The following is a 21,446-nucleotide window of genomic DNA, read 5'->3' as shown; positions in this document are numbered from 1 at the left end:
ACGCCGAACCCGGAAGTACCGGAACGGGTTACTTCCGGGTTTCGGTGTTTTGCGCATGCGCAGAAGCGCTAAATTGCGCTTTGCGCATAAGCGCTAAATTGTGACCCGTGCATGCACAGACACGGCACTGCGAGTTGCGAATGCTGCGGGTTGCAAACGTGCATCCCGCACAGATCACATTCACAACCTGAGAATCCACTGTATCAGTGCTTGTTCCTGTTTCTTTCTCTCTGGTATTCAAAATCTTTTCTTGCTTCACAATTTATTTTGATGCTTCTCTTCTACCCCTTTTAAGTAATCTCCGTTGCAGAGCATGAAATTATTTGGGTGCCAATGACAGCATTTCTATAAGCAACTTCACCTCAAGTCTGAGGTTTTCTGGATTAGCAGCATGGAATGCGCTACAATAGCTTCTCTGTTAGTGCTGGGAAATGAAATACAAATAGGTATGAGAAGAAGGGGAAGATTGTTGGAATGGCACAGAATTGGAGAGTTGGAAGGGACCACAAGGATCTTCTAGTCCAACCTCTTGCATTGCTGGAATCTTTTGCCCAAAGTGGGGCATAAAGTGGTACCTCAGGTTACAGACGCTTCAGGTTACAGACTCCACTAACCCAAAAATAGTACCTCGGGTTAAGAACTTTGCTTCAGGATGAGAACAGAAATTGTGCTCCGGCAGCAGCAGGAGGCCCCATTAGCTAAAGTGGTGCTTCAGGTTAAGAACAGTTTCAGGTTAAGAACGGACCTCCGGAACGAATTAAGTACTTAACCCGAAGTACCACTGTACTTTGTTCCAAAACCAGTAACATTCTTATATTGTGTTTTTCCTTTGTAGTTCTGAAGGAGGGGTAGCCTTAAGGTCCATATATTATCCCTCTGAGCTTCCTCTGTCACCAAAGCAGTTCAATGGCCTTAGATGATGCTGGACTTTTGCCACACCCTCTTTTTAATTTTTTTAATTATTTGATTTTACAACTATAGAATTATAACTAAACAACCATATACATCCACATTTAAAGATTCCTCTGAATCTCTCACCTTCCCCTCCATGAGTCTTATTATTAACCTTTTCTACTGCATCTTTTTCAGTTATCCATACTTTATATAATTCCATTATCTCCATAGTACTTGCTATATTACAAGTGTTATTGCAATCCTGCTTATGGTGGTCTCTAAGGTAAATTATCATTTCCCCCCATTCTTTGTTAAAGTTTTGGTCTTCTTGGTCCCTGAGCTTTCTGGTCAGTTTCGCCATTTCAGCATAGTCCAAAAATTTAATTTGTCATTTTTCTCTGGTAGGGACTTTATCTTCTTTCCATCTCTGGGCTAATAACATCCAGGTGGCTGTCGTCACATACATAAAAAGTCTTTTCTGCTCCCTTGGAATATCTGCACCTATAATTCCTAATAAAAAAAGCCTCTGGTGTTTTTGTTGTTGTTTTTTGCAAAAGTTAAGTTAAACATTTTTTTTCATCTTATGATATATCATTTCCCAGAATGTTTTTATTACCTTTCAAGACCACCACACATGATAAAAGGTGACTTCCTTTTCTTTACATTTCCAATAGATATTTGTACCTGTCTTATACATTTTTGCTAACTTACTTGGAGTCAGATGTCACCCCCTAACTCATAGGGCATATGAGCAAGGCCAGGATTCATTGCGTATGCCCTCTCTGGGTCCAAGCCAGTTTCCAGAGCCTCCTCCCCTGCTCCTCAACATCTTTGCTGTTGCAAGTTCACCTGTCCCCTCCAAGCATACCAGCAGTGACAAACTAGAATCCTTCCTTGGCACCTCCAAGTGGTTGTTGTCGACATGCAGAGGGGCCGGGAGGCCAGCTAGCAAGCCCAGCTCGGACGTCCCCATCCATCAGCCCGTGCTCCGACTTAAATCAGCGACCCGAATTTCAAAAGCCAGGGCACGCAATTAGCAGAGTGTACTGCGCACACAGAAGTAGGCATGAGGCGTAAGTCATGCTACAGCTACAGATTTATTAAACATAAATCAAAACAAAGAAACATGTCGTCTCTCCCTCATGTCGTATCGGAGAGAACCGCAAAAGCAAAAACTATACACAAACGGAAGTTCCCAGCATACTGTGCTGGAGTGTAAACAGTGTAAACAGACATGTGACATGCAACAATTCCACACGTCTGTTCCTTAAGGTGAAATGGAATTCTCAACAGTTGCGTGGATTGGACCCAAAGGGAGAGGTGCACTTAGGGTACATTGCCCAAGGGACTGCCAAACCTGGAAACAACATTGCAGGTGAGACTTTGGGGACCAACACAGGCCAACCAGTTTGTATGATAAGTTCTGCACTTCTGCATAAGAGTGTGGGGAAAAAGCTATTTGCTTCTTTCTGGTACATTCTTTGTCCAGTTCCCTTATGTTAATGTACCCAGCTGAACACACAGAGACTAAATTGAATATAAGTTTTTAGTCTTAAGTTTTTAGTTATATAACTCTTGAGTGATGTACAGACGGCTCATGGTTCAATACCCTGGCATCTTCAGGGAAGGCAGGTAATGTGCCCCCCATCTGAAATCCTGGAGTATTTGACACTCTGTATTGATAATACTATTGATAATACTATTGATAATACTATTGATAATACTATTGATAATAATTGATAATTATGGTGCTGGAGGAGACTCTTGAGAGTCCCATGGACTGCAAGAAAATCAAACCTATCCATTCTGAAGGAAATCAGCCCTGAGTGCTCACTGGAAGGACAGATCCTGAAGCTGAGGCTCCAGTACTTTGGCCACCTCATGAGAAGAGAAGACTCCCTGGAAAAGACCCTGATGTTGGGAAAGATGGAGGGCGCAAGGAGAAGGGGACGACAGAGGACGAGATGGTTGGACAGTGTTCTCGAAGCTACCAGCATGAGTTTGACCAAACTGCGGGAGGCAGTGGAAGACAGGAGTGCCTGGCGTGCTCTGGTCCATGGGGTCACGAAGAGTCGGACACGACTAAACGACTAAGCATCAACAACAACATTGATAATACTGATCTAGATGGACCAATGGTCTGACTTGGGGGGATGCATATATACACACCGACTGTGGGCTGTTTGGTTTTCCCAATTTTCTTAGTTTTATATCACACAGAGTGCCTCCCTTCTACTTCATAATCCCTTGGAAATGGAATGTGACAAAGAAATATGAAGAAATGGACTAACGCAGGAGAAGAGAAACTTGGGTTAGTTGTGCCTCAGAATTTATATGGGGTTCTGATTATACTGTGTAAAGAACAGCTCCTCTGGGCTCTTTCATGTAGGGCTATATTTAACAAACTGTGTCTGGCTTCTATACGGCATGGAAGCCAAGCCGAGTTTTTATTTCATTATTCCCCCTCCCTGAAATGCTAACAACAATTCCCTGAGGTATAGGACACAGAGGAAATTATGGCAGCTGAATAGTATATTTAATAAAGGAAGTCATGTACATTTTATTTCCCTTAGAAGAATGATGGGTTTTTGCACCTTCGGTAACATTTTATTTTTAAACAAGTGCACCAAGCTTATCAGTTTTACCTCGGCAGTTTATTTTGCCACCTCTATATTTCCCCCCTTTTAAGCACTTTGTTATCCAACTCTGAATCAGTTATAATGCAAGCTTTGTGCAAAGCTTCATTTTATACCACATTTGACAGTCAAACTACCCAGCCGCCATTACTGCTGTCCTCATTTTTAATCAAAATTGTCATCTTTATTTGACAAACAACCTATATTTCTGCTTATCTTAATCATTCTGCTTTAAAATATAGCCTGTGCAACATTCCAGAAGACCCCCGTTCTTTTGCTTCCCAACTCTCTGGCAGTGAAAGTTTTGGCTGAGAGAAAAGGACGCCACGTCCCTGAACGGAAAGAGTTGTTTGATTAATGGGTGTGTTTTCAGTTCTGCTTTATTTATTTATTGTCATTGAAAAGGATCCGCTGATAAGGTCACCTGCTTGTAGTTTTAGTGTGAACTGCCCATTTCGTAGCATGTCAGAATGAGAGGCCTGTGATCATTTTAGTTCTTGGCTACCTCTCCGAAACAAAGCTATATAGTCAATTAAATTCAACTCATGTGCCATATTCCAACAAGCTGAAACCTGCACAGGGGCCAGCCAAACCATGATCCAAGATCAACATCATGGCTCAAGGAGTAGATCAGGAGAGGCAGCAGATCGCCTGGCCACCCATCTGCCATCCTCAAGGCTGCCATCACAAGGCCAGTCCTCCTCCAGCCCAATGCCGAATTTACGTATAAGCTAAACAAGCTATAGCTTAGGGCCCCACTCTTTTGTGGGCCCCCAAAAAATTTAAAGGGAAATGTACATTTCCAAAATATAAGATAAAAAAACAAATGAAATAAAACCAACATACAGCAACAGAGTTTTGTGTTGTATAGGCTCCTGTGATGTAAGTAATAGGCCCCCAATCATTTTAAGTTAGAACTTAATAATTATTTCACTATTAATATACTTCTTCTTAATTGTATTTCACTATTAATATACTTCTTCTTAATTGTATTTAGTTCAACAATTACTTTGATAAAATACATATTTTGTTATGTGCAAATGGCTTTAGATATCTACAGTATTAGGTCCATAAATTATCATATAGCATATGTTCAACACACACAAAAAAGCAACAATTTGTTGTTGAAAGGAAGAGAAAAGTTAGACGAGAGAAAGGAAGTAATTATCATAAAGGATAAACATAATAAGCAATATGAAATGTGCATAGATTAAAGATTGACAAAAATTACACAATGAGACTGGTTGGAAGTCAATAACCACAGTATGTCGGTGTCTTTGTTGGTAGGTAGGTGGAAGGGGTGGTGAAGGTGAAATATGTGATGTATGTTTTGTATGTAATATATGTAATGTAATGTCAATCTGAAGAAAGGCACTATGTAACAATACTTACTTCGCCAAACCTTTAGTAGGCATTGCAAGTATAGGCCATCATAAAACAACCAGATATAAAATTTTAAAATATATACAAATAAACAACCATGTTAAAATATGCAATAATGTGGATTTTCATTGGAGTTTCTTCTTGCTAAATGGTGCCAGTCACCACTCTAAGAGAAACTATTGACAAAAATTCAGCCACCCTTGAGGTTATTTCCGGGTTAATGTCAGGCAGACAGCATCTGATATTTTAATTGTGCTGCGAAGTTGGGCTACCCAAAAAAGGGGATAGCGAACATTTGAGCAGCTGGTTGTACAATACACAGTAGAAAAGAATATGTTCTACCATGTCCGGCACATTCATGTGCAATGTTTCTGGGGATGTTTAAATATCTGCCCTTGACAAAAGCTGAGTGGAAAACGTTCAGTCAAGCTAATGAAACGTTGGACTGGAATTGTTAATTTTGAAATATAAGTGAAATATATTCGGAGTCCTGTAGTGATTTTATGCTTTTTATTGCAGCTTGTAAAATCGTGTTTGAATTGCCCCCCAAACCTCAGGCTTTTATATACATTATTTAAGTCCTGTCTGATTGGCTGATTCTGCTTCCCTCCTGGAGCCTGATTGGTCGTTTCCCGCAGGCCAATCAGTTGTTGCATTCTATGATCCTACCAGCCTAATAGGCTGATTAACTTCCTCCTGGAGCATGATTGGTCTTTTCCTGAAAGCCAATCAGTTGTTGCATTCTAGGATCCTACTTGCCTAACGTTCTAGGATCCAAGCTTAGTACATAAAAATAAGTGACCCTGTTATCTGTTGTATTTAAACCATAGAACTTGGGGGAGGATTTTCATTGGAGCTATGTAACAATATGGTCCTTCCTTTTAGCAATGTTTTGTGGGATGAGAAGGCTCCCCAGATCCTAGACCTGCCCACCCTGTCACGACTGATGCTAAAGTTCCACAAAAGTCCCCCAGCAATATAAATTACAGTAAGACCACAACTTACGTGCATTTAGCTTGTGCACATTCAGATTTACATATGTGGCAAAAATATAAAAATTAAGGGGCAGAAAGGGGATGGGGTTCCACAGGAAATGACTTCTGCAATCCCACCTGCCCTTAAACCCAATGGGTTTTAACTAGAAGTGATTTTGGCTTTATGCAAATGTAACCCCCACCAGTGGAGGGTACAAAGGTCTCAAATTTCAGCAGTGCCCTGTGCAATGCCAGAATTTGCCCCCCCCCACCGCCTAATTTATTCTAAATAATAGTTGTGGTGTCCCTGAGGCTCTGCACCCAGTGTAACCAAACCAGTCATGTTCCCCTAAATTCACCTGTGCCCCAGAATACATTGCGGGTCTACTGTTTAAGCAGTTTCCTTGCAGTTTCTAGTTCTAATTACATCCTGATCAACATGGTATGGCATGGTGTTAATGATGAATCAGCTTGTTTCCTGTTTTCTGCGTAGAGAAGATTAATTGCTAATTTTCTCTCAATATTTTTTTGTGTGTGAAATATTGCTATTTCATATTTATATTAAAAAAATGTGGGGGAAGTTGAATAAAGCAGCAGTATAAATAAAGCGGCCTGATTGTGCAGAGCAAGAATTGACTAATTAATAAGAATAATAATTTATTTATTTATTCATACCCCACCCTCCCCAGCCAAGACCGGGCTCAGGGAGGCTAACAACCAATAATAAAAAGCAAGTTGATTAAAATACAATTTAAGAGATTAAGATACAACATTAAAACATTAGAATATAGCCTCATCATAGGAGGAGAAAGGAAAAGGAAGAGGGGGAGGGAATCAAACTGACTCTAAGCCAAAGACCAGGTGGAACAACTCTGTCTTACAGGCCCTGCGGAAAGAAATCAGATCCTGCAGGGCCCTGGTCTCATGAGGCAGAGCGTTCCACCTGGCCAGAGCCAGTTGAGAAGGCCCTGGCTCTGGTTGGGGCTAATCTAACTTCCTTAGGGCCCGGGACCTCTAGGGTGTTGCTATATATGGACCTTAAGGTCCTCCATGGGGCATACCAGGAGAGGCGATCCTGTAGATACGAGGGTCCTAGGCCGTGAAGGGCTTTAAAGGTCAAAAGCAGCACCTTAAATCTGACCCTGTACTCCACCGGGAGCCAGTGCAGTTGGAAAAGCACTGGGTGAATATGCTCCCATGGCAGAGACCCTGTGAGGAGCCTCGCTGCAGCATTCTGCACCCGCTGGAGTTTCTGGGACAGCTTCAAGGGCAGCCCCGCATAGAGCGAATTACAGTAGTCAAGCCTGGAGGTAACCATCGCATGGATCACTGTGGTCAGGTCAGGGCGGGAAAGGTAAGGGACCAACTGCTTGATGCGGGGAAGGTGGAAAAATGTCGCCTGGGCTGTTGCTGTAACCTGCGCCTCCATGGAAAGGGAGGCGTCAAGGATTACACCCAAACTCTTAACGGAAGGCAATGGCACTAATTGGGCCCCCGCAAGAGCAGGGAGTTGGTCCCTCATCCCCATACCATCCCGACCCAGCCAGAGGACCTCTGTCTTTGACAATAATGTTTTCAATGGATTGGCAATGATATTTTGATAAAATCAGAATTAAAACAGAAATAACAAAAAAAAGCCAATTCCAGGCTAAATGATAGCTAGAATCAACCCCCCAACCAAACAAACAACAAGCTTCACTCCACACAGAGACTGAAATATTTGAAAGCCATTTTCCTCATTGTTTGACTTGATTGCACAGAGATTCTCCATGCCAGTACCAAAAGCTGGCAAGACTTTGCAGTGCTGGCTAAAAGTGAATCTTCCCAATTAGGTAGAAAAAGGTGGAAAGTGGCTTTGAACTGTTTAAAGCCATTATGTGGAGTGCTGGCTCAGGGTAACAATTTTTGGCCAATTCCATCTGGGCCTGTAATGACTGAGCTGGCCCCAAGTAGGGCACAGACACATTTTTATATGAGTGAATTATCCTTGTGTCCAACACTGTTAGACAGAGCCTGCGAGGAAAGCCACTGATAAACAGCCGACACAAGGTTTAAATCGGGGATTAGCAGGAGATAGGCAGCTGTGGATCATGTAGCAAAGGCTGTTTCTTGCAAAGAATGCTGGATTAAAGGGACACTGGTCTAATTCAACAAAGCACGCCTTATGCTCTTAAGTAAAAGTGTGTAGTAAGAACCACTTAACATAGATTTGTTGTGCCTTAACTATTAAGTGGTCCTTCCTGGGTATGAATATTTGCTTTGCAAATTTAAAGGACACAGATCGACCATGGATACTCAAGTAATACATAAATCGTGTCCTCCCTCAAAGAGGGCACGTGTTGCGGTGTGACCTGACAACCAAACCCTGTGTTGTAGGTGGGTACAATTGGTAAGCCACAACACCCAATAGGTAGATCCCTTGATGCTGGGTTTAATCAGGCCAATAGGACACTAGCCAAATGGATCGAGGGACCTATATATGCCCATGCACGTGACCCTGAGCTTCTTCTTTGGGCCAGTGCATCGGAACACCCACCCACCTCTCCCTATATTTAGGGCTTGCACTTGACCTTGCTATGCTGTTGTGTGTTGTCTGTCATTGGGACAGGGGTACGGCAGGAATTTCCCCCACTTGGTTGATGTCATTTGGGTTTCACCGGCCACGTAGCAAATCATCACAACTTGTAAGGTTGCGGATAGGCTCTGGTTCAGGGGATAGGGATGGGGGAACACTCTCGCCATCCCTATGTGAAGGGTATTCCATTAAAGGAATCCAGAGACTCAATGGTTTGGTCAACCCTGAGAGGGGGTTTTGCCCATGCTTGAGTCCAGGGGGACTTCTGGGTGGTGGACTAGCCTGACCCCAGCTTTCCGCCTATCCAGGTGTTCACCCTAGGCTGACCTATGCTGGTGCCCTGGGTCAGCGCTACCTGCCACGGTGCAGGGAGCTAGTCGAACCAGAGCCTATGCAACCGCTCACTTGCTGTAATCAATAAAGTTGTGGCCTAAATTCTGCCAAAAACCAAACCAAAATTTGAATCTTGTCTGAATTTATTTAAGGGGGAGGTTAAAGGTCTAAACATGCAAATAAATGTAGCAGACAAAGTAAGCAAGAATGGTTTTAGCCCACGCATGAAGCATTAGATGTCAGGGCCTGCCAATTATTTTGTTTGTCTGCCCTTAATTTGCTGCTTCTTTCAGTGTCCTTTCTGCAGGCTGCAGAACCAGCTAATACAGAATTGTTTTCCCTGTAAACCAGACTGCTAAACAACAAGAAGAAGAACAATATTTTGATGTAAGTAGGAACTACTGCAATGTAAGCTATTGGTTCGTTTGACATAAACTGCCATTAAAAAAAGAAAACCTTTCTGAAACATAAAGCAAGAAGTTCTTACAGAGGTAATTTTATTTGCAAACATTCATATTTGAGAAATATAACCCCCCCACACACACACACACCTTACCCTCAAAAGATACAGTTATGTTGCAAACTATAAAACACTAGTTAGCTGCTTTCTCCCCTCAGAGGGGGGAAAATCAGTGATTGTTCACTTCAGGGTGGAAAATATTGAGAACATTTTCAAAGATAATATCAGTAAAATGGAACCCTGGAATAGGATAGCAATGGCAGATGCTAAATAAATGTCAAGGGAAACGATGGGAGGTAAATGTTAAGGCATAGCTAAAAGACACTGATCTTTGCCAATGTGCTATTATAGCAGCAACATTTCAATGACTGATACGTTGGAGATGTTATCTGCCTGTTTGATGGATGCTGGTGTAGCAGAATGGCAATTGCTTACATGTAGCATTACTGAATCATATATTCACAACTGGGAAAGCTACTTTTTTTTTATCCTTCAGCTAATAGCAGATCCGGTTTGCCATAAAGCAGCATTGTGCCTTTTGAATATAACACGTGATGATGAACTTTCAATCCAACTTTTATAACTTGTATGGTTGTCGAAAGAAACCCTCTGAAAGATACTAGCCAAAGTCTGACATTTATTGGCAAGAAGAAGAAATAATCTCGTTGTTAAGTAAGCAGATTCCTGACTGGAATAGAATTCTTTTATGCGGGTGGCATAGTTTTCCCCACAGATATGCATAACTAGAGGTGTTCCTTGACAGCCCCGAAAGAAAGAGAATTAATCGATCCAATAAATCTTCACAAGCACTGAGCAAACTTTTTCAAAATATCTTTTTCGTTTCCATTTGCATTTGTTGATATTGAAAATTAGCACTTGGAGATGTGCTCCTGACTGCTCCTTGAAATTTGGCCAACTCTTGGACATTAGAAGGATGTGAGAAAAATCCCTTCATGACTGGTTTTTAATGCTGAAGGGCACAAGCCCAGAGGGATAGGTGGAGTTTGGTCTAGTGAGTCTCAATCTCTCTCTCTCTCTCTCTCTCTCTCTCTCTCTCTCTCTATATATATATATATATATCGTATTTTTCGCCCTATAGGACACACTTTTTCCCCTCCAAAAATGAAGGGGAAATGTGTGTGCATCCTATGGGCCGGTGCGTCCTATAGGGTGAAAAATATGGTGTATAATATACATTTTTATTAATTTTTTAACATATCATTTCCAACAATCATTTAACATAAATTCTTATCTTATACAATATTTTAGACTTCCATCAACAACCTCTGGAAATTTTCCATTCTTTATCACTTATTCTGCATTTCTTAATTTCTCTCTTACTTTTCATTATCATTAACTAATAGTTCTCTTCATAATCTTCCTTGCAATATTTCACATAATCCTCCTTACAGAGCTTCTTGCAATCCTACTAGCATAATCTGTTTATTACAGTTGCTTTTTAAATAATTAAAATATTTACTCCGGTCTTCTAAGAATCTCTGGTCCTGCAGGTTTTGAATCCTTCCTGTTAATTTATCTAATTCTGCATAGTCCATTAATTTCATTTGCCACTCTTCTTTCATCGGTAATTCTTCTTGCTTCCATTTTTGTGCCAGTAATATATATTACTGGTCTGGTGAGTCTCAGATTGTTCGTGCCTAAGATTTGGATTTCTGGTCCAAGATGGTTCCCTCTGCTCCTAATATACACTATCAACTATTTAAAGTCCATCAGCAACATCATCATTTCTTACTTTTCTTTCGCCACAAGGGGCCAGGGTGTGTTACAGCAGTATTTCCATTTCAGTGTGTGTGCTAAGTGATGACTCATCCCTGGGAAACCTGAAAACCCATAATCTCAGCAGGTATTGGAGGCGGCAGCAGTTGTAGCTCAGCTCAGCTATCCTGAGCAAGCAAGTTGCTTGCATTGGATCTCTCTCTGGGACCAGAGAGAAGAAAGTTGATGGACTGTATTAGGACTTAAAGATGACTGGACTGTATTGCCAGCTTGTTTAAGTGCAATGTGTTACTTTGTATTTTTGCAATGTTTTATTCTGTAACTAGTTTTAGACCGTTTTGCCATCAAACCTTTTGGATCTCTTTTTTCGTGGTAGAGAGCATTCATTTCTACTCTGCACAAGGTCCAGGTCAGGAACTTCAGCTCTAACTTGCCTGCTAGATAGCCTGCTAGATGACATCGCAAGGGATCAATGTCTTAGGAGAGCAAGAAAAAGTCTCAGGGATGATTCACACCCTGGTCAGCACCTCTTTAATCTTCTAAAGCCCTATGCGGCCTAGGACCCACGTACCTATGTGACTGCCTCTCCTGGTATGCCCCGCGGAGGACCTTAAGGTCCACAAATGACAACACTTTGGAGGTCCCAAGTCGCAAGGTGGTTAGATTGGTCTCAGCTAGGGCCAGGGCCTTTTCAGTACTGGCCCCCACTTGGTGGAACGCTCTGTCACAAGAGACTAGGGCCCTGCGGGACTTGACATCTTTCCGCAGGGCCTGCAAGACAGAGCTGTTCCGCCTGGCCTTTGGTTTGGACTCAGTCTGACCCTTATGTTTCCATCCCCTTATGGTTTTGATCTATGGGCTACTATTAAAATGAGGCTGCATTTTAAACTGTATTTTTAACCTGTATTTAAAATTGCTCCCCCCCCCATTATGTTTTTTATTGTAATTTTACTGGTGTTAGCCGCCCTGAGCCTGGCTATGGCCAGGGAGGGCGGGATATAAATATAAATTTATTTTTATTATTAATATTATTATTACCCTTGGGCAGGAGATATAGAAGTATAATCAGTCGTATCAACAGGCTAAAGAACAGTTTCTATCCATGGGCTGTTAGGCTGCTGAAGGGAAAATAATATAGTGCAACTGACTTTTGGGGTTGGTGTGTTGAGCGACAAGCACACAGAGTGCAAAGAGATTGAGTGTTTTGTGGGGGGAAGGAGGCTCGGTTGATTTCATTGTACACGGGTTTTACATTGACAATAAAGGTATTGTTATTATTGTGGGGTTGAAGTCAAACTGCTGTGTTAGCAGCACCTAAGTGACCTCTCCGGGGCGCAAGCCTGGGCAGTGCGTATGGAGGTCCTGGGTTGCTCAGAAACCAAGATGAGTCTCTAAGCCTCACTAATGTGATCCAAAGGAAAGCAGAGCCCTACATGTAAAAACACCAGGCAGGCCCCACAAATAACCCAGAGATACATTCTATTCATGTCAAAACACGCTGATTCCCAGACCGTCCGTGGGCCAGATTGAAAAGGCGATTGGGCCACATCCGGCCCTCGAGCCCTAGGTTGCCCACCCCTGCCCTAGCATCTCCCAAACATTTATAGAAGCTCATGCAGTGCTAATGCTTCCACAAATCTCCTCTGACAACTGACACCTCACCACCTGCCCTTTCCATTTTCACACCCTCCTGCTAATATTGGGAATTATAGGCTATGCCAATATCAGCCCCTCCCCCACCCCAAAACCACGCCCTTCTCCCAGAAAAAGAACACAGCTGCTGCTTTCCTTAGATTGACAAACGTTTGGCAAACATTGCAGGGGCAAGTGAAAATATTTGGCAGATGGTTTACGTGACCCTGCCTTCCCTCTTTGTGGAAGCAATGGGAATATGGGTTCAACAAAGATGGAACTACATTCTCTCCAAAGGAAATGTAATACAGAAATGCAAACCCGGATAAATTAAATACACATAATGCCAGGATTGACTTTCTCTCACACCTCCTAGCATCATAGAATTGTAGAGTTGGCAGGGAACCCAAGGTTCAACTAGTCCAACCCTCTGCAATGCAGGAATCTCAACTAAATCTTTAAGGACAGATGGCCACCCAACCTCTGCTTAAAATTCTCCAAGGAAGGAGCCCAAGGAAGGAGTCCACAACCTCCACACCCATGGCTTCAAGTAACAAGAAAGGAGATTCCGACTAAACATCAGGAAATACTTTCTGACAAGTAAGAGCTGTTTGACAGTGGAATGATCTCCTTTGGAAGGTTGGAGACTGTCGTTCCTTGGATATTTTAAAGCCAGGGGTCAGCAACCTTTTTCAGCCAAGGGCCGGTCCATCATCCCTCAGACCTTGTGGGGGGCCAGATTATATTTTGGAGGGGGGGAAATGAACAAATTCCTATGCCCCACAAATAACCCAGAGATGCATTTTCAATAAAAGGACACATTCTGCTCGTGTAAAAACACCAGGTCGGCCCCACAAATAACCTAGAGATGCATTTTAAATACAGTGGTACCTCGACTACAGACACTTCAGGTTACAGACTCCACTAACCCAGAAATAGTACCTCGGGTTAAGAACTTTGCTTCAGGATGAGAACAGAAATCGTGCGGCAGTGGCGCAGCAGCAGCAGGAGGCCCCATTAGCTAAAGTGGTACCTCAGGTTAAGAACAGTTTCAGGTTAAGAACGGACCTCCAGAATGAATTAAGTTCTTAACCTGAGTTACCACTGTAAAAGGGCACATTCTACTCATGTAAAAACACAGGCAGGCCCCACAAATAACCCAGAGATGCATTTTAAATAAAAGGAGACATGTAAAAACTACTCATGTAAAAACACGCTGATTCCTGGACTGTCCCCATCGTGGGGATTCGAACCGCTGACCTTCTGATCGGCAAGCCCTAGGCTCTGTGGTTTAGACCCCAGCGTCACCCGCGTCCCTAGATGGCCCTTGGTAGTGCCTTCCAAGTCTACAATTCTATTATTCTATGATTCTATGTAACATTAATAATATTCTGGGAAGGTTGAAGTGCAATTTCACAGGTGACTCTAAAATCAGCATTTGAATTCCCTGTACAGACTAGAATGCTTTAAAATGGCCTGTTAACAACATTCAGGATAATTGCATCCCAGATTTAAAAGGTTACAAATACCACAAATTACACAGAGGGACTGGTCATGGAACAATAGGTTTACTTAGAAATGTGTTCCACACAGAGGCATACCTAGGGGTTGGCGAGGTTACCCCTGGCAAGGGTGCAGGCCGGGGGGGAGGCACAAAAATTGTGCCTCTACACTTGTGATGGCCTGGGATTCAGACTCGGAGGCTGAACCTGAGGAATCCCAGCCTGCACAGGAGTCCCCACCTCCAGAACCAGCTGAGCCAGGGCTGGGGCTTGAACCTGAAGGGTCTTCACCTGTGCTGGATCCTCAAGTGCAGGCACCAGCTGAGTCTGCTCTGGCTCCGGAGGTGATGGAGGACCCATTGCCTACAGGTGCTCCACTCTCAGCCCTGTCAGGGGAAGGTGAGGTTGCCTCTGGGTCCAGTAACCCTCCAGCCTCTCCTGAGCTGCAGAGGCACAGGGCAGAGAGGCGGAGGGGACTAAGTTCCCGCAGGAGGAGGGCTCGCCTCCAGGCCAGGAAAGGCGAGTCACCTGTGGACCGGGGCCGCCCTATGCCTCGGGGCAGATAAAAGCCAGCCAGCCCCAGTCCCAGGTTGTGGGAGCAACATTGTTGGTAGCCTGTTCCTGCCTGCACCCTGTCCTGCTCTTCTGCCAGAGTTCCTGACCTCATCCGATTCCCTGCCTTGGATCCCACTTCAGCTTTGATGGACAGCCACCATACCGCACCCTCGACCTTGGACTGGACTCGAACCTCAACGCAAGGTTAACCCTCGGGACCAGCACAACACTCTAGCTCTGGGTGGCTGGAAGGGAGGAAGGAAGGCCAGTGGCGTAGCGTGGGTTGTCAGCACCCGGGGCAAGGCAAGTAATTTGCGCCCCCTAACCCGTGGATTTGCACCCCCTAACCCTAACCCCCAGATGTTGCGCCCGGTGCGGCCGGGCCCCCCTGCACCCCCCACGCTATGCCACTGAGGAAGGCAGACAGATGGACTGACAAAGGAGAAGGAAGGAAGACAGAGCAAGGCAGATCTGACCCCAATGACTGTGGAAGAAGTCACTGGTAGAGCGAATAAGGCAGGTGGGAAATGAACTTCTCAAGTTTCTGGTCTATGGTCTCAGCCTCAGAGCCTTACCAAGGCTTCCATCTCCTTACCAAGGGTTCAACGGAGCCAAGATACACCTCTAGTTATACCTAGTTGATGTGTGCTTAGAATTGTATGCTAGGGTGAATTTTTGAACTGCCCTTAGAGGGCAAATGCTGTTTTTCTAAGAATTAATGCACTGACTCCCACAATCTTGATTCATAAGAAAGCATTCTGCCATGTTGGCTCTGTTTTAGACAGACCATTGCTTTAGCACCCTTGGAAAATGTGTGTTGCATTCCCTGTGGAAATAGGAAGCAGCATGGCAATTTTGTTGCTGCTGCCTTCTACATTTGTTAGACTCACCTGGCACTGTTCCAAGGGTAATTGCAGTGCCTGCAAACACATTCCTTAAAATCTTACTTGCTTGCAGCCACATGCTTGGCAACTAAAAACTGTTTGCATTAAATCAAGGAGCTTTTGACAAAATGGATTCCCCAACCCGCAAATAGCTACGTGTCAACGTAAGTCTAAAATACCAGTTATTCCACAGCAAATTTTAGTAATATACTGTATTAAGAAGGCTATTTAAGGTGTCAGTCTTTAAACAAATTTCCAATGTATTATATATATTGTACACAAATAAAGCATATACCAAGTGAGATGTGGGAGATCTTCAAATTTGATGTCTCTGATTTCGCATCTACTTTTGCTCTACATGTATAGATGGATGCATCTATCTACAAATTTATTTATTTGGTTTTTCAATTTTAAGATTTTACAATCACATATCCAACATATATCATAAAAACAAGATTCCAAAGAATCTCCAGGACTTCCCTCCTCCTCTTTGTGGGTCCTATTCTTAATCATTGCCTCCTGCATCTTTTATAATAATCCAAATCTTTTACATGCTGTTTTTTGTTGCATCAATTAAGTGTTTTAAATTTGTTGTTAGCCGCCCTGAGCCCGGTTTTCTGAACCGGGAAGGGCAGGGTATAAATAAAAAATTATTATTTATTTATTATTAAATCTCCATTATATCCCAAAATTCACTATTAAACTACAAGTGTTATTCCAATCCTACTAACGCTTTTAATTGTTTACAATTATTTTTAAAATAGATTATAAATTTTCCCAATTCCTTATTTATTTCTGATTCTTCCGGTCATTTTTGCCATTTTGGCATAATTCATCAACTTAATCTGCCATTCTTCTCCGTTCAGGACTTTAACTTCTTTCCGATGCATGTATCTTCCTTGCAGAAAATCAAACTGTTGGCCCATGTGGTTCAGTCCTGCCTCTCCTGATTGGCACTGAAGGCCTCACTACATGCAAATCCTTTCTATTCCTGAGTATTCTACACTCCCCCATGGATATGGCCAGACAAGGATGAATCCCTTCCCCTTCTATTAAGCGTGCACACCTAATCTTGTCACAGAGCTGAATGTTCCATGGTGAGATGTCTCCGTAATTTGTAGAAAGATCTTAGCTGGACCACAGACATAAATGTATGTAACTGAACCTCTGCCAAATATTTTTGGTTTTGCTGTGGATGGCAGCCTTGGAACCTGGCCATGCGCTTTTAATAGGCCACGCCTAAGTAGTAGTAGATTGCATGCATCCAGCTGTCTGCATAATTTTGTTTTTCTTGGCACACACCCATTACACTATTATTAGCCCAGTACAAAGTACCTCCTGGCATGACTTTGCTCTCCTTTTCACTAGCGCAATGAGAGCTGTAACATAGTCATATATAAAACAAGCACTCATCTGCTCTGGGCTACTCTTCCAGCAACAAGGATTTTCAGTTTTATGGATTCTAAAACTGCCATTAAAACAGTTTTGTGCCGTGAACTACACTTGCGAAAGTCAATTTTGTCACATGGGTTTTAAATATATCATCATCATCATCATCATCATCATCATCATCATCTCACCACCCAAACTGATTACCAAAAGTGAGATCAAAAATCTTACTTCAAACGGGAGCTCCGCCAGTTCTAGATTTCCAGACAAATCAAGTCTTTGCAGGTTCTCACAGTCTCCCAGTTCTGGAGGGACAGCCTTCAAGCGATTAAAACTCACATTGAGCTCTTGCAGGTTTTTTAAGCAACCTGTCAAAATAAAGTGAGCTTAGATCAGCTGTGCAGTAATTCCAATGACTACAGTAACAACAAGAGAGACTACGGTAACAACATGAGGGCCCTGGAAAACACAGGACCAAGCAGTTTTCCAATTCAGTGGAACAGAGCGAGTTTTCTCAGACAAAAGCAACAGAGCAACTAGAAATCTGGATGAGCCAGTTTAATACAGACAGGGAAAACAAACCTGATATGATTTCATGGAGGAGGAGAGGGAGAAATTTGTTATTCTAAAGCAGCAATGCTGCAGCAAGCAAAGGCTCTAACAGCTCAGACAGCTGCTAGTGGCTGGAAAGCCAAACAGGATGTGTGTGACTGCTGCCATGGAAACAAAGGGGCAGTCCATCCTTATTGAGCACAGGATATGAGCTCAGTGTGTGTCATATGACCTGTACAGGATGTACATGGGTGGAGTTTGGAGTTTCTCTCTGTTTTGTTGAAGAGAGCAGACATCTTTACTGTATGACTGCTATAGACAGGAATAAAAGCCATGTAGTTACATTTCTGTCTGAGTCTCATTCCCCTCCCTGGGGATATGCAGGGAGGAGGAGAAGGAGAAGAAGCAGTTGGTGTGTTTTTCTCACAGCCTGAGGAAAATCGCCGGAACGGACCTCGCCGGAGGGAGGTCAAAGGAATTCAGCCGGTGCCTGCAGATAGGCACATCCCTCTGACCGAGCCTGAATTCCAACAGTGGTAGCAAGAGCCAGATGGTTTCTTCGATCCATGGGAGTCTGCATCAAAGAGTGGCAGAGCTGCTGTTTCCATTGCTCCATGGAAGCCTGAAGTGAGAGGCTATTTCTCTGCAGCCAGAAGCTCACCAGAGGAAGCTGAAAGCCAAGCTACGGAGCCCAGGTATGAGATTTTCGGGCTTAGAAGTGAGAATGCAGATTGATTCATTCTCTGCTTCGAGGGAGCCGCGTTTGGGAAAAACAGCTCCGAGAGAGGAGAACTCTGCATTCCAAACATTCCTGTGGTTTTCCTGTCCAAGGAAAAGGAATGCAGTTGCTTAGCAACACAGGCCAGTTTCAAGATAAGGGCTGTAAGTCACACAATGCCTCGGAGAGGCGAAAACAAGTTAGTTTTGACTAGGCCCTTAGAAAAAAACTCTTGAAAACGACTCTGCAAGCAGCCAGTGTTAAAGCTGCCAGGTGCACAGAGTGTAAACAAGCCAGCTATTGGATTTTAGAGGCTTGTGTTTGAGAGTCAGTGCAAGGACTCAAAATGGATGCTAAGAAGGGGGGAGCCCTGCCTTCTCCGCCCCTTTTGACCAGTGACAATTATGCATCTTGGTCTATTAAGATGAAGGCCTTGCTGCAGAATCAGAGACTGTTTGGGGTGATTGAGAACCCCATCCCTGCAGCACCAACGCGTGCATGGGAGTCACAGGATGTGAAGGCCAGAACTGCTATAATTCTGTGCGTGTCAGACTCTGAACTTATCCATATACAAGATTTACAGCACGCGAGAGATGTTTGGGACACGCTGAGAAGGACACATCAGAGAGATGCAGGTTCTTCAGCGTTGCTGTATTTTGAGAAGCTGACCAACCTGAGGCTTGCGCCTGATGGAGATGTTCAAGCGCACCTGACGGAAATGAAATTTCTGCGTCAACAGATGGTGGAACGCAATTTCCGTCTGCAGGAGGAAGTGTTTTGCTTCATGGTCATCAACAGCCTGAATCGGACTTACAAAACAGTTGCCAGTCAGCTGGGGTCCCTCCCAGCAGCTGATCTAACGTCAGACAGGGTCTTTGCCGTGGTTCTTTGTGAACATGACAGACTTGCCGCCCTGGAAGTCAAGGACACGGGGAGACAAGAACGGAGTTCTGACACCCCCACTGCTACAGCTACTGGAGAAAATGCCGTAGCTTTGAACGTTGTCCAATGCTTCAATTGTGGACAGACTGGGCATCTTCAGCGGTACTGCAAGAAGCCACGTCAGAACAAAGGAGCCAAGGGAAGCTCCACGAAGTCTGAGGCGTCAGGCAGAAGTCATGCCAAGTCACAGGCGAAGCCTGCAAAGGCTTTGATGTCGAAAGGAACCAAGCCAGATGTGGAGAACGTTTTTATCATAGACACGGGAGCGACGGTTCACATGACCCATCGTAGGGATTTGTTTTCGTCGTTTAAGAAGCAAAGCTTCGTTGTACAACAAGCCAACAGTCAAGAGCTGGAAGCCACCGGAATTGGGACTGTGTATCTTAAAAGTCAGAACTTGACTATAAACAATGTTTATTTGGTTCCAGAGTTGAAGTACAATCTGCTCAGCGTTTCGCAGATAGCCAAGAAGGGACTAAAACTGTCCTATGATGATCAACACTGCGAGATCTACAAAGATGGAGAGTTGTATCTTTCTGCCAAAGAGAAAGATGGACTATATTTGTTGACTTTTGATCAAAGTGATTACATGGAATGTAATTCTTGTGATTCTAACATGATTTCTTTTGAAGGTGTAGCCAAGAAGAACGCCAAGCAGGTCACCTCGAGGGTCGACAAGGCATTTCAGCAAGTGTATGCTGATGTGATTGGTCCTTTAGCACCGTCTAGAGGCAATGCAAAGTATTACCTAATATGTGTTGATTCTTTCACAGGTTTTGTCTGGATTTATCTTTTAGAAAGACCGAAAGAAGCCTTAGAAAGGTTTAAAGAGTTTTGTGACAAGGTTAAAAATATGCATGATGCTGACATAGATTGTCTTTGCACAGATGAGAAGCCAATTTTTCTTTTACAGGATTTCCAGAGGTTCCTGAAGAAGAAAGGGATAAGACACAAAATTGCAGCTTCAGAAGAAGCTTGGAACAGATGTGTCTGTGTTAGGGTGAACAAAGAATTGCAAAAGGGAATGGAAGCGCAATTGCTTAGTTCACATCTGCCACATGAGTACTGGGCTGAATCGCTAACGTCATATTGTTATACGTGGTTGAGAAAGTTTTCAAAAGAGTTGGGAAGTTCTCCTTTTGAGAAACTGTTCCACAGAAAACCTTCTGTTGCCCATTTCAAGGTTTTTGGGTCTCATGTGAGGACAGAAGCTCCGGGTGGAGTAAAGAATGCCAGAGGCATTTTTGTGGGTTATGAAAAGGGTCTCTACAGAGTAATTTTGTCTGAATCTGGTAAGGTGATTCTCACAAAATTTCTAGAGAGTGCTCCTGAACAGGAGCAAGTGATTGTTCACACATTTCCCACAGGTGATGATGATTCTGATGATTCTGATGATGATGTTGATTTTGTTGAGTTCAGTAGTACTGATGACAGCGATAGCTCAGACAGCTCAGTTGTCACAGTCATTGAGAGGAAATCTCACGTAATGACTAGACCCTCAGAAGAGGAGGAAGATGAACCATTGTTTACAATTGGTACTGGTTCTCCTAAGAGTCCAAAGGCTGAACCAGAGAGCAAAGAAGAGCAGCACTTCTTACGTAGGTCTGAGAGAGCAACGAAGGGTGTACCACCCAAGAGGTATTCAAAGGAGTTTGCTAACCTAGCTGTTGCTATTGTAAACGACCAAGGTCAGATTGAAGCTGTGTCTGAGTCAGAGACAAAGGCACAACAGAGAGTTGTTAACCAAGGTAATGCAGATGCACTCATTCCTTGGAAGTCACACAACCAGAGAGGTACATTGGTAAAACCAGTGGCGAGTAGTTCCAAGGGTGGAACTGAAACAACAGGGGAGTGTTATAAGTATAACAACTGTTTGTTTTCTTCTCTGGATGACGCTTTGCTCGCAGCACGCATTGATACTTTAGGGGGAGTATGTTATTCTAAAGCAGCAATGCTGCAGCAAGCAAAGGCTCTAACAGCTCAGACAGCTGCTAGTGGCTGGAAAGCCAAACAGGATGTGTGTGACTGCTGCCATGGAAACAAAGGGGCAGTCCATCCTTATTGAGCACAGGATATGAGCTCAGTGTGTGTCATATGACCTGTACAGGATGTACATGGGTGGAGTTTGGAGTTTCTCTCTGTTTTGTTGAAGAGAGCAGACATCTTTACTGTATGACTGCTATAGACAGGAATAAAAGCCATGTAGTTACATTTCTGTCTGAGTCTCATTCCCCTCCCTGGGGATATGCAGGGAGGAGGAGAAGGAGAAGAAGCAGTTGG

The 21,446-nt window shown here is 43.5% G+C and overlaps 1 protein-coding gene across 1 annotated transcript in view; it reads right to left on the bottom strand.

Annotated features, from left to right (window-relative positions):
- The window catches only part of LRRC2 (leucine rich repeat containing 2), an 83,858-nt gene that overhangs the window by 16,841 nt on the left and 45,571 nt on the right, over positions 1 to 21,446 (bottom strand). Inside the window, exon 5 of the mRNA XM_081880554.1 lies at positions 17,186 to 17,322. Coding sequence (XP_081736680.1) covers positions 17,186 to 17,322 — 137 coding nt within the window. The remainder of the gene's footprint in view (positions 1 to 17,185; positions 17,323 to 21,446) is intronic.

This window comes from Podarcis erhardii, assembly GCF_964252035.2.
Source record: "Podarcis erhardii genome assembly, chromosome: 11".
In the NCBI taxonomy this organism is placed as follows: Eukaryota; Metazoa; Chordata; class Lepidosauria; order Squamata; family Lacertidae; genus Podarcis; species Podarcis erhardii.
This window is presented reverse-complemented; position numbering and strand designations above follow the sequence as displayed.